At 48.1% G+C, this 13,846-nt stretch overlaps 8 protein-coding genes across 8 annotated transcripts; 3 read left to right on the forward strand and 5 right to left on the reverse strand.

Moving 5' to 3' along the window:
* Positions 1 to 161: 161 nt before the first annotated feature.
* Positions 162 to 1,871, reverse strand: FPRO_03996 (putative acyl-CoA transferases/carnitine dehydratase; the record flags this gene model as incomplete). The annotated part of the gene is made up of 1 exon (XM_031223892.1): positions 162 to 1,871. One exon carries the CDS (start codon positions 1,869 to 1,871, stop codon positions 162 to 164), a length of 1,710 nt encoding a protein of 569 aa, XP_031089206.1.
* A 445-nt stretch (positions 1,872 to 2,316) lies between these two features.
* FPRO_03995 (uncharacterized protein) lies at positions 2,317 to 3,352 on the forward strand (the record flags this gene model as incomplete). Its single annotated transcript, XM_031223893.1, has 2 exons — positions 2,317 to 2,574; positions 2,642 to 3,352. 2 exons carry the CDS (start codon positions 2,317 to 2,319, stop codon positions 3,350 to 3,352), a joined length of 969 nt encoding a protein of 322 aa, XP_031089207.1.
* A 617-nt stretch (positions 3,353 to 3,969) lies between these two features.
* Positions 3,970 to 5,513, forward strand: FPRO_03994 (uncharacterized protein; the record flags this gene model as incomplete). The annotated part of the gene is made up of 5 exons (XM_031223894.1): positions 3,970 to 4,098; positions 4,176 to 4,280; positions 4,335 to 4,918; positions 4,985 to 5,391; positions 5,449 to 5,513. The coding sequence occupies 5 exons, from the start codon at positions 3,970 to 3,972 to the stop codon at positions 5,511 to 5,513; spliced, it is 1,290 nt and encodes a 429-aa protein (XP_031089208.1).
* Positions 5,514 to 5,717: 204 nt separating this feature from the next.
* On the reverse strand, positions 5,718 to 6,692 carry FPRO_03993 (uncharacterized protein; the record flags this gene model as incomplete). The annotated part of the gene is made up of 5 exons (XM_031223895.1): positions 5,718 to 5,816; positions 5,870 to 6,006; positions 6,053 to 6,162; positions 6,216 to 6,388; positions 6,438 to 6,692. The coding sequence occupies 5 exons, from the start codon at positions 6,690 to 6,692 to the stop codon at positions 5,718 to 5,720; spliced, it is 774 nt and encodes a 257-aa protein (XP_031089209.1).
* Positions 6,693 to 7,586: 894 nt separating this feature from the next.
* Positions 7,587 to 7,999, reverse strand: FPRO_03992 (uncharacterized protein; the record flags this gene model as incomplete). Its single annotated transcript, XM_031223896.1, has 2 exons — positions 7,587 to 7,880; positions 7,940 to 7,999. The coding sequence occupies 2 exons, from the start codon at positions 7,997 to 7,999 to the stop codon at positions 7,587 to 7,589; spliced, it is 354 nt and encodes a 117-aa protein (XP_031089210.1).
* Positions 8,000 to 8,193: 194 nt separating this feature from the next.
* On the reverse strand, positions 8,194 to 8,588 carry FPRO_03991 (uncharacterized protein; the record flags this gene model as incomplete). Its single annotated transcript, XM_031223897.1, has 2 exons — positions 8,194 to 8,248; positions 8,302 to 8,588. The coding sequence occupies 2 exons, from the start codon at positions 8,586 to 8,588 to the stop codon at positions 8,194 to 8,196; spliced, it is 342 nt and encodes a 113-aa protein (XP_031089211.1).
* A 2,400-nt stretch (positions 8,589 to 10,988) lies between these two features.
* FPRO_03990 (uncharacterized protein) lies at positions 10,989 to 11,465 on the forward strand (the record flags this gene model as incomplete). The annotated part of the gene is made up of 1 exon (XM_031223898.1): positions 10,989 to 11,465. The coding sequence occupies one exon, from the start codon at positions 10,989 to 10,991 to the stop codon at positions 11,463 to 11,465; it is 477 nt and encodes a 158-aa protein (XP_031089212.1).
* A 467-nt stretch (positions 11,466 to 11,932) lies between these two features.
* On the reverse strand, positions 11,933 to 12,985 carry FPRO_03989 (uncharacterized protein; the record flags this gene model as incomplete). The annotated part of the gene is made up of 1 exon (XM_031223899.1): positions 11,933 to 12,985. The coding sequence occupies one exon, from the start codon at positions 12,983 to 12,985 to the stop codon at positions 11,933 to 11,935; it is 1,053 nt and encodes a 350-aa protein (XP_031089213.1).
* Between the last annotated feature and the right edge of the window lie 861 nt (positions 12,986 to 13,846).

The following is a 13,846-nucleotide window of genomic DNA, read 5'->3' on the forward strand; positions in this document are numbered from 1 at the left end:
TGCTTGACAGGATGAAACTATCATAGGAAACATCTCTGCACGGGGAACACTATCAATATATCGCGAGGAGAGGATATGTGGTGCTGCCAGCATAGCTAATAGGTTAAACTTTGACTATCTACTTGTTCATGCTAAGTACACGATTATACTGGTAACTGCAATCATTGTTCTGAGAAAAGTCTGAACTTATGATGGCAGAATGGCATAGGCGGACTGTTCCACTTTGGCGAGTACTCTTCTTTGTCATACTCCACGACGGGTCCAAGAACACGCAAGTCAGAACCAAACACAGAGTCCGAGAAGTGTACATAATACTTCTCATCCTTGATCAGATCGCTATTCTCATCCCAAGCCTCCAAGATTGAATGATACAGAGGCGCAACGTGGATGTCGCTGGACCACGTTGGGAACTGATACCTGTCGTTGATCTTCTGAACCACCTCCCTTTGATACAGCCGGACTTCGGGATCTAGAGTCGCCATGTTGTAAGCCGCAAGTGAGGCGTGGCCATGATATGAGCCTCCAAACTTGGTTCGGTCCCGAATACCACACATAATGGTTAGAGCAGTCAGGATTCCAGTCGACATATCTGAGATGGGAAGACTGGGTAGTACACCCTGACCCTCAGGACAGCCGAATGACTGACCCATGACATATGAGCTTCCAGCTGCGGCATCTGCAACTTGTTGCCATCCAGGCCGCTCAGCATAGTATCCATCAGGACCATAGCAGTTCTCATCAACGTAGACGATTCCCTTGCCTCTTTTGTTTGCCAATTCGAGTGCCGCCTCAAGACCGAAGCCTCTTCGAGCCAATGATCTCAATCTGTAACCCTGCAAGATGACGTCGGATTGTTCGAACAGTTGAATCAACCTTTGATGGTCAGCTGGGTCTTCAAGATCCAAATCTATGGTTGTCTTGCCAGCCATTAGGGAAGAAGGTTGGGCTGGCGTGTAGTCTTTCAGCTTGGATGAGTTGACACGGATGACCTCGGCACCTAGGGATGCAAGAGCGGCGCCAGCAGCTGCACCAGCTATGATGCGAGTCAACTCGACGACTTTGATACCAGCAAGAGGTCTCTTATCCTCCATTACGGGCAAAGAGACAGGGGGAAGTGCTGGACACTGTGCCTGTTTCTTGTAATTGACGAGCGGATGTCGTGAGAGAGACTTTCCCATCTCAGTCTGACGCCATCCTCCGGGCGAGTAAACGACTGAACCCGAAAGACCATTCTCTACCATGAGCTGCTCGATTTCTCTGGCGCGATATGTGCGGACACGCTCCTGGATGAGCTCGTATGCTGCGTCGTTGGTACGGATCTCGCTATCCAGATCTTTGCTGATTCCGATAAGGGCCAGCATCTTCCACGAATCAAGCGACCCGTGAAGTTGGAACCACACGCCCTTATCAGCAGTCTCGTAAATAGCTGTAGCACGGTACACAAGAGGCGAGTTGGAAGCACGGTCTTTATCCCACTGAGGCACCGTCGGCAATTTGATGACCTCTGGGCCTGTGACGCCATCGATATTAACAAGTGCTGCAGCAGCGGGGTAAAGACCTGCGTGGTTGATGTCGATGCTTGTTTTGGTGCTGGTGGTTATACCGCGAAGGTGGAGGATCTCGAGACCGACTATACCGACCATTGCATGTAGAACTGCTGTGACGGCTTGGGACTTGATTGGTCCTGGGATGCAGGGAAGATCATCGCCATGGAAGTTTACTCCGCTGAGGAGAGCTTCATCTTTGGTAAAACCGGGTGTTCTTGCAGCAAAGAGGCGTAGTAGTCTTTGACACTCAACAGGAAGTGGACTGAATTCCGTGTCGACAGTGGTTCCTGCACCGTAGGTATCTCCGGAAATTTTAGTGGTCATTATGGCGAGGGTGAGGTGAAGTGGATGGGCTATTGGATCTCTAGCTATTTACAGTCAAACTTGGGTTATGCTTCCAAGTATGGCCACCTTTATCGCTCCAGCTGATTTTCTCAACACAACAGATGTACTTCAATTGATGGAGAACATGAGCTTGCAATCTGGCCTTCACGGGTGCTCAGGCTCCGAAATTGCCGTTCATCGCCTTTCTTGGCCGTGGTCGGTCGGTAGATTTGAAGTCCGGCATCGGCTCCCCGGATTTGCCCCGGCTTAGGCACTGAACGCAGTTGTTGCAATGGATACATCGGATATGAGTTCGAGTGGTGAGCAAAGAGGAGGGTAATTAGCAGTTAATCTAATCACGTTATTTATCGATAGAAATATGACAATTTTGATCGTTTTTGTGAACAATCACTCCCTACTCATTAAATCTCTCTGAGCATTCGAAATGACCCAGGACATACGTACCGTAGCGATTGTTGGCTGCGGAGTGATTGGAATGGGATGGGCAACTCTGTTTCTGTCAAGGGGGCTCAAGGTCATCATCTCTGACCCCGCTGAAAATGCGGAAAATATCCTCAAAGAATATTTCGAGCAGTCAAAGTCGTATCTGGAAGGGTTTGGGGACTATGATGAGCTTGTCTCCAACTATGAGTTTGTTAACGACATCACACCGCGGTTAGCTGAGGCCGACTTTATCCAGGAGGTAAGTATACCCGTTATAGTATATATATATATCTGGAATGACGATGACGCTAACTGATCTCTTACAGAATGGACCTGAGAGGCTTGAGTTGAAAAGGGGCCTTATTGCAACATTGGACAAACATGCTCGGCCGGGTGTTGTGATAGCATCGTCCTCATCCGGCCTGCCATCTTCGGAATTTATACAGCAGTGCACGCAGGATTCCACCCGTGTACTCATCGGACACCCTTTCAACCCGCCCCACCTGATTCCTTTAGTCGAAGTCGTTCCTCATCCCGGCACAAGCAGTGAGTCTGTCAATATCACACTGAACTTCTACAGATCTGTTGGGAAGAGGCCGATACTTCTTCATCACGAAGTCCCTGGCTTTGTATCGAACCGCCTTCAAGCTGCTATCAACAATGAAGCGTATAGTCTTATCAGCAGGGGTATCGTGTCTGCGGGGGATCTCGATGCAGCTGTCACATCTGGACCTGGACTTCGTTGGGCTCTGACAGGCCCCATTGCGACAAATGCTCTTGGTGGCGGTGGCGGACCTGAAGGATTTTCACAGCGTATGGAGAGACTTGGGCCGGCGATTCGTGGATGGGAGGATGATATTCTGAAACATAGTTTTGACTGGAGCGAGCGGAGGATGCTGGCACTCCAAGAGAGCGTGGACAAAAGCTTGGGAGCTGTTGATTGGAATAAGTTGGTGGAAGAACGAGACTTGGTGCTACTCCAGCTTTTGGCTGCGAAGGAGAAGATGGCTTCTATCTCAACACCGTCAAGTCACTAATAAGATTCATTAGTCAGGAAATTATCCATAAATAGATGGTTTAGTATTTACATTCTGGGTTAGAACTCTCAGTGAACCTGTACATGGATAAGATCGTCTGTGACACATTACACTTCAACCCAGGCTGTACGTAGAACCAGCGCAGCAAATACTCTAGGTAAGGGCCAAGTTAGAAGGAGTCATGTAACCTCCTAGGGCATCAGGCGTTTATTATTCAGATGCACCAGCGTCGGGGAGCAAGAAAACACCAGGTCCTGATATGGAATGTTAAATAAACTTAGTCACATACATATAAGCTGAGGCTAAACTTGTATTAAATTACCTAAATCTTGTCCCGAGTTCTCTTCCCTCCCCTGGACTGGTAGTAAGACCGAGGCCGTCACGGGGTCGGCGCTAACATAGCGGAGACATTCATAGGACCCCCGGAAACCACCTTAAAATATTTTTCTCGGGGTCGGGGTTGAATAGATCGGGGATATCGGCGCACATTCCCTACAAGCTTGACCATGACTCATGCAGCATGTCAATCTTTGTCTCCTACTATAAATTGCGCCGGTAACGTCGTCGGATTAGAGACTTCCAGCTGATCAATGAATGCGGCAATTGGCAGAACCACCATGGACCCAGACATCGAACAAGCGAAGGTTGAAAAGCCGAACCCCGAACAACCCAAGCCTGGCACCGAGTTCCCAGATGGAGGGCTGAAAGCCTGGTCGGTCGTCCTGGGAAGCTTTTGCGGCCTCTTTGTCAGTTTCGGCTGGACTAATTGCGCAAGTATCGTCATAATATCGCTTTGTTCCCCAATTGCTAACTACAGATTCAGGTTGGAGTCTTTCAAGCATATTACGAAGCAAATCAGTTGCAGGACTTGTCACCGAGCACTGTCTCATGGATACCGGCCCTGTCGATGTTTATGATGTTCATTACGGTGAGTGCTAGCTGAGACTCCTTCCATGTCACGTATGCTTACGCTGCAACATAGGCACCTTTGGTTGGACGAGCCTTTGACATATTCGGTCCACGCTACCTTCTTCTTGCGGGAACACTACTGCATGTCTTTGGACTGATGATGGCATCAATATCATCCCAGTACTACCAGTTCATCCTCTCCCAGGCGGTTTGCAGTCCTCTTGGCGCAGCTATGGTTCTGTATCCGTCATTCAGCAGTGTCACAACCTGGTTTCGACAAAAGCGTGCTCTGGCCCTTGGAATCACCGCCAGCGGCTCTAGTCTCGGCGGTACTGTCTTACCTATTGTGGTAAATCGCTTGATACCCCGTATTGGCTTTGGTTGGACGATGAGAGTTTGCGCTTTCCTGTTGTCAGGTCTGCTCCTCGTGACGAATTTGACCGTTCGGTCACGGGTTGCACCTCAGCCAAAGGAAGCGGGCGTCATGGCTTATCTCCGGCCATTTACATCGCTCTCGTTTGTGCTTACCTCGATGGCGGGGTTCTTCTACTCCATGGGCATGTTTATACCCATTACTTTCATGGTAACCTATGGTGAACACGTCGGTCTTTCAAATAATATGGCTGGGTATCTAGTCTCAATTTTCAATGCATCAAGGTGAGTCTTATCCACAGTTATGGTAATGGCTTGATATATGTCGCACCACGATATTGACCGCAACAGTGGAATCGGGCGTATTCTTCCGGGGTATATAGCAGACAAAGTTGGCAGCTTCAACGTGTCAATAGCAGCTGCAACACTCTCAACAATATTCATGCTAGCATTGTGGCTGCCAGGACATAGCCATGAGTCGGCCATAGCTTTTGCCGCCTTGTTTGGATTTAGTTCGGGCACATACACAGCCATCAGCCCTGCCTTGATAGCGCATATTTCGGACCTCGAAGAGATAGGAACCCGCTCTGGGACCATGTACGCGTTTATGTCTGTAGCTGCCCTCACTGGCAGTCCCATCGGGGGGGCTTTGATCTCGAGCGCAGACGGGAGCTATTGGAAGCTTCAAGTTTTTGCTGGCTGCATGCTTGGTGCTGGCACTGTGTGCTACGTCGCTGTCAGACTGTATCTTACTAAAGGTAGGCTGTGGCAAAAGATATAATGCCTCCCTGCTGCAGTATGACCAAGGTAGATAGCAACTTGGGGCGGAGATATCGCCGTTGCCCGTTGGAACCACGAGGTCATTGATGTTACCATTTAATGCAGCCATTCAAAAGTAAATAGGAATTTGGCTACGAGATCTACACTAGAGATCTAAGTGCAAGGAATACAGAGGTCAAAAAAGGCTGCGATTGGCCATGTTGCACCACGAAAAACTGCAGCTCAAGATAGTAATGGAAAGGATATCTTGATCTTTTGTGTTGTACAACCAAGTGTATTCAAAACTATCATTTCATTGTGTAATCTACCTCTTCTCCATCCAAAAGTCGAACCATTCAACAAAGCTTTTGAAGCTCGCCTCCTTAGCCCACTTCTCATAAAGGTCAGTCAAACGGGCTCGCGACTTGGCCAAGATGTCAGTACAGGGGCAGTCTTTGACTCATAAAAAGATCTTACCGCAAAGCCATGTCCAACATTGGCAAAGACTTGCATGTTGAACTGCTTGTTATTTTCTGTCAGTATCTCGATGGTCCTGCTTCTCTGGTCTGGCTGGAAAAGCTTGTCTGTGCTGGGCACTGAGAAGAAGATAGGCTCTGATAACGATTAGCTTGTCTTTGTTGAACCGGATTATTTGCTTACCTTGGACGTAAAAGACATCGCTTTCTTTCAGGAATGAAGGATGGGCGATGGCGCCAACTTTACAGATCCCATCTGCAGACAATTGTTGGCAAACGAAGCGTGCACCCCAACTGGTACATGTTGAGTCAGTCAAATGGAGGCTCATACGATGGTAGACTCATACCAGTAGCCAACGCAAGCAAACTTGACGTCCTCGCCTGTGCTGTACTGCGTCTTCACGGCCTTGACCCATCTGGCAGCAGCCTGCTCAGACGCTTTGAGATGCTTGTTCTTCCAAGACTCAAAGTCAAAGTTTGGGTCGCTCAACGGTGTCAAGGAGTGTTTCGTAACGGGGTCCTACAACGGTCAGCTTGATGCACCCCGCCAAGTAAGGTCCCATTCTTACACCAAGGAAGTAATCGACACCAAGAGTTAGGTACCCGCACTCGGCGAAAGCATCCATCATAAGGAAGCTATTGGTATGCAGCCCGAATGCATCTGGAAAGAAAAGAAGAATGTTCCCATTGGATCTGTCGGGATGAGGTTTGGCTACATAAGTGTCGATACCGTCAATCTGGATTGTAGAACCAGTAGCTTCTCCGGAATGAAACGATCCTTTGAGACAACAGAGGTCTGCAGGTTTGGCGAGTACGTTATCCATTGTCGTTGGTACTGTTCACTGTTTTCTTGTCTAGAATGAGTCTAATTTTAGCTGTGAGATATAGTTTAGTGGTTGCCGGGATCATCGGGAAGAGCTCCCCGACAAGTTGATGACTTATTCCTCATGACGCGGTGTCGCGGGGTAACTCCAAGTGACCTACGACCGGGTACCAATCCAGGTCTACATGAGCAGAACACGTTCGTTTCTCTTGTGGCACATAAATAAAAGACTGTTCTTATAGAACATTATCAGCCTCGGCTTTCCGAGGGGTCTTGAGTTCGTCCTTGCCATGTATGCTGCTTTCACCCGGCCAATATCCAGATCAGCAAACGAAAGGTAATTCATTGCTTAGTGTGGTTAGCATGTCAGAGCCTTTGATAGATAGACATATGTTGGCATCCGGGATGGCGAGCTTTAGATGTATCACTTCGCTGAAAGGGACAGGCTCTTCCAGGCGCAAATCGCAGACAGGGTTCAATTACTGCTAACATCAGGTACAAAGTAAAGCTAGTACAACCGCTTCAAGATCTGCCTGACTATCCCTCGCTTTGATCTTCTACAAACCCCTTGTCCCGAAAACGCAAATGCAGGGCTGTCCACATACCAAACAGACGTTATTCTCCTACCCCAGTCCAGCCACCAAATCGTAATTATTTTATCAGTCCTACTGCTGCGAATTAGCTAGCTATGCCTCGACGGAAGGTGTGTTTAGGCTTACCAGGATGATCCCCTGCCCATATTGATCAACATAAAACATAAGCAAAATTGCTGAGTGGTGACTGCTGGCTAGTCTCTAGAGATTGTTCTCTTGCATCGCGCTTCGTATTCCATGTAACGGAGTCCGCCATCGATATACCAAAGTCACGAGACCTCTGGTCGTTACCTTTCGGACTCTTACTCCTCGTCACACTCTCGCTTCTCGCCTTTTGGATCCGAAGGCACCGCCTGATTCGAGTCGACTGGGTCAGGAGGAGAATAGTACTGCGGGCCGACCAGCTCAGCCCGGAAGCGCTCTGCAAAGGTCGAGTACGGTTTAAAAGGTACCACTACGTAGTTGACAGTCGGAAAGATGAAGTCTTCGATGGTGCGGGTAGGACAATCCAGACTTTCGAGGAGCTGGCGCGGAATATCCGCCTTGTAGACGTACGCATTGGTAACATCGGCCAGGTTCGTGACGAGTAGGCGTGCCTGGGGAATACCAAGTTAGTGAATATGTCAGGTATAGCGGGAACGGAAAAGATGTTTACCAGGAACGGTCCCTTCGGAGCAGCGAGAGCATGGCGTTTCTGGAGTTGAGCCAAGCTCATCAGGAGGCAAACCAAGTATGGGTCATGTCGCCAGTCTGTCGGATGTTCTGAGCAGGTTTGTTGATGCGCCCCCTCGGGGCCCGATTTGCGACAAGCTTGTTCCGGCGTTCCTTGTCGGCAGTGTACTTATAGTACCCGATGATAGGATTGGCATGCGGCATGGAAATCTTTTCCTTGACGCAGTAGATGCGGACCTAGGAATTGTACAGGCGAATGATACATTGGCCATAGTGAAAGGTGAGCCAATAGCTACACAGATTAATTACACTTGTACAGTTGAGTTCAGAATGGGCTTGACTTACTCGGTATATGTTATGGGGGTGGGCTCATTATTACAGAGAAGGGCGTCGACCTTGTAGCCCTTCCTTTCCGCGAACTTGTCGCGAGCGAGGGCCAAAGCCCATTCCGCCATGTCTTCGGCTTGTTTGGTGTCAAGAATCACAGGCTCATGTGCATTCTCGCTTTCGACCTGCTGGAAGCTGCACTTTACGACGGAAAGATGGTGCGAAGTCCAGAATCGTGGGTGTGTAGCAAAGTCGGGATGCTCAACACTTAGGCTGTGAAAGGATTTGAAAGTTGACTGAGGCATGGTCGTGTCGATGATGGCTCAGTGTCCGGTGGTGGGGTCTTGCTTTTCGTCGCAGGCCAAGGCTAGTGGAAGAGGTTAAAGAAGAGGAAGGGAATGTTGAGGGATGAATGGAATAAAAGAAGTCTCAGGCTGGCGATGTAGGTAGCAGCAGCACGGCCAGGCTGTTCAAATCACAGTGGCAGTCGACTTGGGCGTGACGCGTTGTTTACCTCAACTCAACTTATAGCAGTGGATGTAAGGCAGCAGTAACTAAGCACATCTAACCAGACTAAATGCGCTTGGACTCACTGTGGTTTCTCACACCGCACATGTGCAAGGCAGTGTCAACTACTGAAAACCACTACCCATCGTGATCGAGCAGGGCGCTCAACTTGTTCAAAGTTACGATCCTACAAAGGATCGCCACATGAGCTCCCTGTCCACTGTAATTGATGCTTGGCTGCTCCAAAAATCAATAATATTATGGTTTCGTCACTGTCGTGTTCACATCGCTAGCGATGAATATTTCGCATTCCAAGCCAAAGCAATTATATTTGTCACGCCAACAGCTTCTGCGAACAAAACGATTCTCACCCGCTGATCCTTACTATCAACGTTTTGTTCCGAATTGTTTAGTCTTCTGTGGCCGGTCACCAGCTAGCCTGAACACTCAACTTTCAACGCACTGAGGCCTATCCTGAAACCAGATGAACAAGATGAACACAAAAGAATGACAAACAATGAGCATTGTGATCTTTTGTTTTTTATTGTTTTTCTATATGATTTCAGGCAATCAGAACGAACAGATACTTGTATACACTGCTCTGCTTTGCTCAAATGCTTTAGTGAACGTTATGTTCTGATCGTGGGGAGTCAGTCATAGGTCGGGCAAAGCCGACGCTTCTTCTTCTTCTTCCCCGTCCATTTGTCCCAGGTACTCCGCCAGCTGTAGTACATTCTTAACAATACACTTTCTATCAGGTAGGTGTTCCAAATTCAACCGACGTGTCGCTGTGACTTTGATAGCTTTAGCTGGGATTCTCCCATGCTTAAGATCCTCGAGATGATCTGCCGTGATGATAAAGTGGAAGAAGCATATGTACTGCTGAGTAGTCTTGACAATAAAAATGTCATGGCGTTCACTATCTGCTTCACGAGATGATCGCGCGGCAATAGCCTCGCATGTCATTTGCCCCAGTCATTCCTCGGACACAAATGGCCGGTTAGCCACCTCACAGATATCGAGTCGCCTTTTTGCCTCTATCCAGACGACCGACTTTTCAGTCTTTTCTCCTTCACTCTTTATCAGAATCAGTCCTCCATCATTAATTGCCGTGATGCGTTTGTTTTCCATCTGGATAAAGCACCTCTCTGACTGGCGGATCTCAAAGGGCGTGTTCAAGCTAGGGTTTTGAGTGTACAAGAGGATATGATTGACGGCGGGCCATATCGTGGTCGAATACTGGTTGTGAGGTGCTTGATCCAAGTCTCAGCTTTCAGATCTTTCAACTCATGATAGAACCCTCGGAAACACTGGCGTGACAAGAGGCCTAAGCATTTTCTGGAGAGATATAAGATCGTGGGTCTGCTTGAATGAGAAGGGACAATTGAAGATAAAGATAAACATTGTCATCATTCCCTCTTTCAAGCTTTTTCATGAATCAGGTTCACATATGTTGACCTGTACTGTTCAGTGTCGTTCTGCGAGTGCCGAATCATGCTAAATCACTTTATTCTAATCAAGGACCAGCGTACTGCCTATCTATTAACCTGAGTCGTCTTCCTGCTGGACCGCTCTCCTACAAACAAAACTGACAAACCCTCAGACAGGGACGCATGTGAACACTCTGGTATAACCTGAAATTTCAGTTCCAGTTGCGGATTTCGAGATAAAAGATAATAATATCATGGGCTAGTAGCATGCGAACAAAGCATATGTCCCTGCGAGGGACGTTTAGGAGAGCTTCTCAGAGAACAATGGCTAAGGCTGTTAAGTATCGTGTGATCTGAGGCAAATACAACAGTGCCGCTGTTCAGGCAGTGACAGTTTGTGTGCCTTAGTGTCCTGTTGGTCTGCCGCTGAAGACCTTGGCACAGCCACAGATGCATAAATCCTCTCGTCTGCCACTGGCCCTCATAGGGGTAGTGACACTGGAATCAGAGATCTTGGGCAAGCAGATGAACAAGTTTGAAAACAGACATCTCTTTTCCTTCCTTCTTTCTTCCTTTCTTCTCTTCATCCAACACACTCGCACCAACACCAAGATTATCAACATCAACATCAACCACAACAGCGATACCCAAACTCACTCTCCTAGTCAGTCAGTGAGTATCGAGAATCATCATTTTCGATCAGAAGTACCATCCCCCAGCATCAAACACACCCAACCCTGCTGACACATAGTCACTCACTAGAAAATCATGCCTAGCGTCCCAGTAATCAGCTTCTGCGCCGTCGGTCAACTGGGCTTTTGGAAGGCAGCCATTCACGAGATGAAAGAGACCTACCCACCCCTACGCACCGGTGCGCCTCGCCGCGCGCCAACCTATATGCCTCCATTCCTGCCCGCCAAAGAGGCAATGGATGAAATGTATCGTTTCCAGTCGGCGGTATATCAGAGCATCGCGTGGCTGCGTGATTACGCGACTGATGCTGAAGGTATCATGGTTCTGCGAGTTATCGAGTCGCTCGCAGAAGGCCAGCGAATTGAGACCCGTCGTATCCAGCACAAGATCTGGACACTGCATCCGGCACGCATGCTTCGTGAGTTTCGAGATGGAAACTTTCATTTTGTCGATGGAGAGCCTGTCATGGGCCTCGGCCCTAATGCCAATGCTGGTGCCAATGCTGGTGCCGATGCTGGGGGTAACGCTGCCGGAAATGCTGGTGATAACTGAGTTCTGATGCGGCGGATTACAGAGCATGTCATCCTGTAAGAAGGTTCTTTGAAGGATAAGCTAAGAAGGCCTGGAAGAAGTGTTAGTCATTTGAGGGATTTGTGTGAGCGCAGCACTACAGTATAATTCTGTTTACGAAGGACGCTTTGGAGGTTGTTGGCGTTTTGCTTCGATACCCGAATTGATGCCAGGTTGTCATTGAGAACTACTATTGCTTGTGATTATATCTGTGAGTGAGGCTAAAAGTCCCCCTCAAGAACCTCAGTTGTTGATGTCGAGTCTTGCAACCGGCTCTACGACGAAATGATGATGAATGTGAGATCAATGTGAGATCAATGTGACAAGCCCCATAGATAATTAACTATAGCTGCGAAACCAAAAGATGATGCTTTAAAAGGTTATTTGTTTATTTGTACGAAATCAGTCTGATAACTATAACGAATGTGCTTTTTTCTTTACGATTTTGTTTAGAAAATCGGGAACCAAACCGTCCTGTCCCAATCAACATTCTGGTCCTTGGCCTCAATTCGTTCGTGACATGTTCCAAAGAGTGTATCCCAAACCCGGGTTTGCTTTCCGTAATTATGACTCTTTCTATATCCCTTTCGATGATGAAGGTCATGATCTTCAATAATCAACTCCATACCGACACCCTTCAAGAGCCAGGCCAAGGTCGATGGAGGCATGCCGTAGATTCGAAGACCACTGTGACCTAGAACCTCAGTGAAGGCGATGTACTGATGGCAGATCCACCAGTCATAATAGCCGAGTGGAAGACCGAGGACTTGGAAGGTCGCCCAGGTCAGGAAGGGAATGCCAACCATATCGAAGAATTCCTGCTCGTGGTCGGCAAAAGCGGCGAGGAGAGAGTTGGGGTGCTTGGTCAGATGGTGAGTGCGGTGATACTTCCACAGCCAGTCGATGTCGTGCATGGCGCGGTGATAAACGTAGAACCAGAAATCGAGGACGATGCCGTAAAGACCGATCTGAAGCCACAGCCAAGCCCACCACTTGGGGTCGCTCATCACATCAGCAGGGGTTTGTGTCGCTCTGTAGGTGAGATGTGTCGCCATAAAGATCCTCGACCCTGTAGTCTTCCAAAGCGAGGAAACGACCTTATCAACACCGATATCAGGAATTCCATCTCTCTGATGAGCATCTCCATCTAAGAATCCATATTGATGCCCGAGCTTTGCGGTAGCTTTTACAGAACGTACAACGGACCAGCTAAAGGATGCAAAGTAGAGCATAAAGACAATGAATGGATGTAGTGCTTGGCCGGTTGACGAGAGCCATGATTGATGTATGATTATCGGCACAAACGCGTGCAAGAGGATCCATACGTGGCTTTGCCATTGGGAGAAGTGAGGAATGCGTTCGGACTTGGCGTGTACTGGGACTTCTTTGCCTGGAATAATGGGATAGGTGCCTAAGACGTGGATGATTTGTTGATGAACATTCCACTCTGACTTGTCGGCGAGTGGCCAGGTCGACTTCATTGACTGAGTCGTCGTCGTCATTGTAAAGGTCGTATATCGTAATCAAGATCAGATAAGAAGTTGCTTTTTTTTTTTTTTTGGTGTTTGACTGTGGTCAATGCGTGTTATCAGATATGATGAATCACCGGAGATCTCAGCCTTTAATACTTATCGATCGATCTTGGACGGGATGTTGAAGTGGCCGACCAAATGAATCTTGGATCGAAAGCCGAGGCAAGTTTTGAAGAGGGGCACACATTGCAAAAGGTGAATGCGACAAAGTGTCATGATCATGTGCGCGATAGCATCATCCCGCAATTCGCAAACTTAGCCCTTTGTGTACTTACCCACTCTCAGCAAGGGCGACGGCGCCAACGACTTGGATTGGTATAGGTTATTTGGGCTAAAATGGATATTCTGGGGTAGCTGGGATACCCTTGAACAAGCTGCAGCGCTGTGAGAGGGCTATTTGCTATCAGATCATCTTCACATGTCCTCCCTCAGCTCGATCCTTTACGTTGTCGCAAACTTGGCTTGAATGGAAGTGCATGACGAAAGAATGTGACGTAAGTTTAGATCTGTCGATCATCCCCAACATTTATTTTGGGCTTCTCCAACTTATGTTCGTTTCATTTGGGCGGCCATTTTAACATCCTATAGGATGGATCCAAGCCACTCGATCAAAATAAAACATTAGCTTTCCCCCTCTTATAGGAAAAAAAGAATTTTTCTTCCCGTAGCCAATACTAACGGTCAATAATGAAGCCATCAAGTATATAGCTTTATCTATGATGCGACCAACCTGATCCAGGGCTTCTCCAACTTGTTGCAGGGGCTCACTCCACGCGAAGCTACATTTGGATCGTGACGATGCCGTAAGTGGATTAAGGGTCTTTTCAACGA

The sequence above is a fragment of the Fusarium proliferatum genome (assembly GCF_900067095.1).
Source record: "Fusarium proliferatum ET1 genome assembly, contig: FPRO_scaffold014, whole genome shotgun sequence".
Classification (NCBI taxonomy): Eukaryota; Fungi; Ascomycota; class Sordariomycetes; order Hypocreales; family Nectriaceae; genus Fusarium; species Fusarium proliferatum.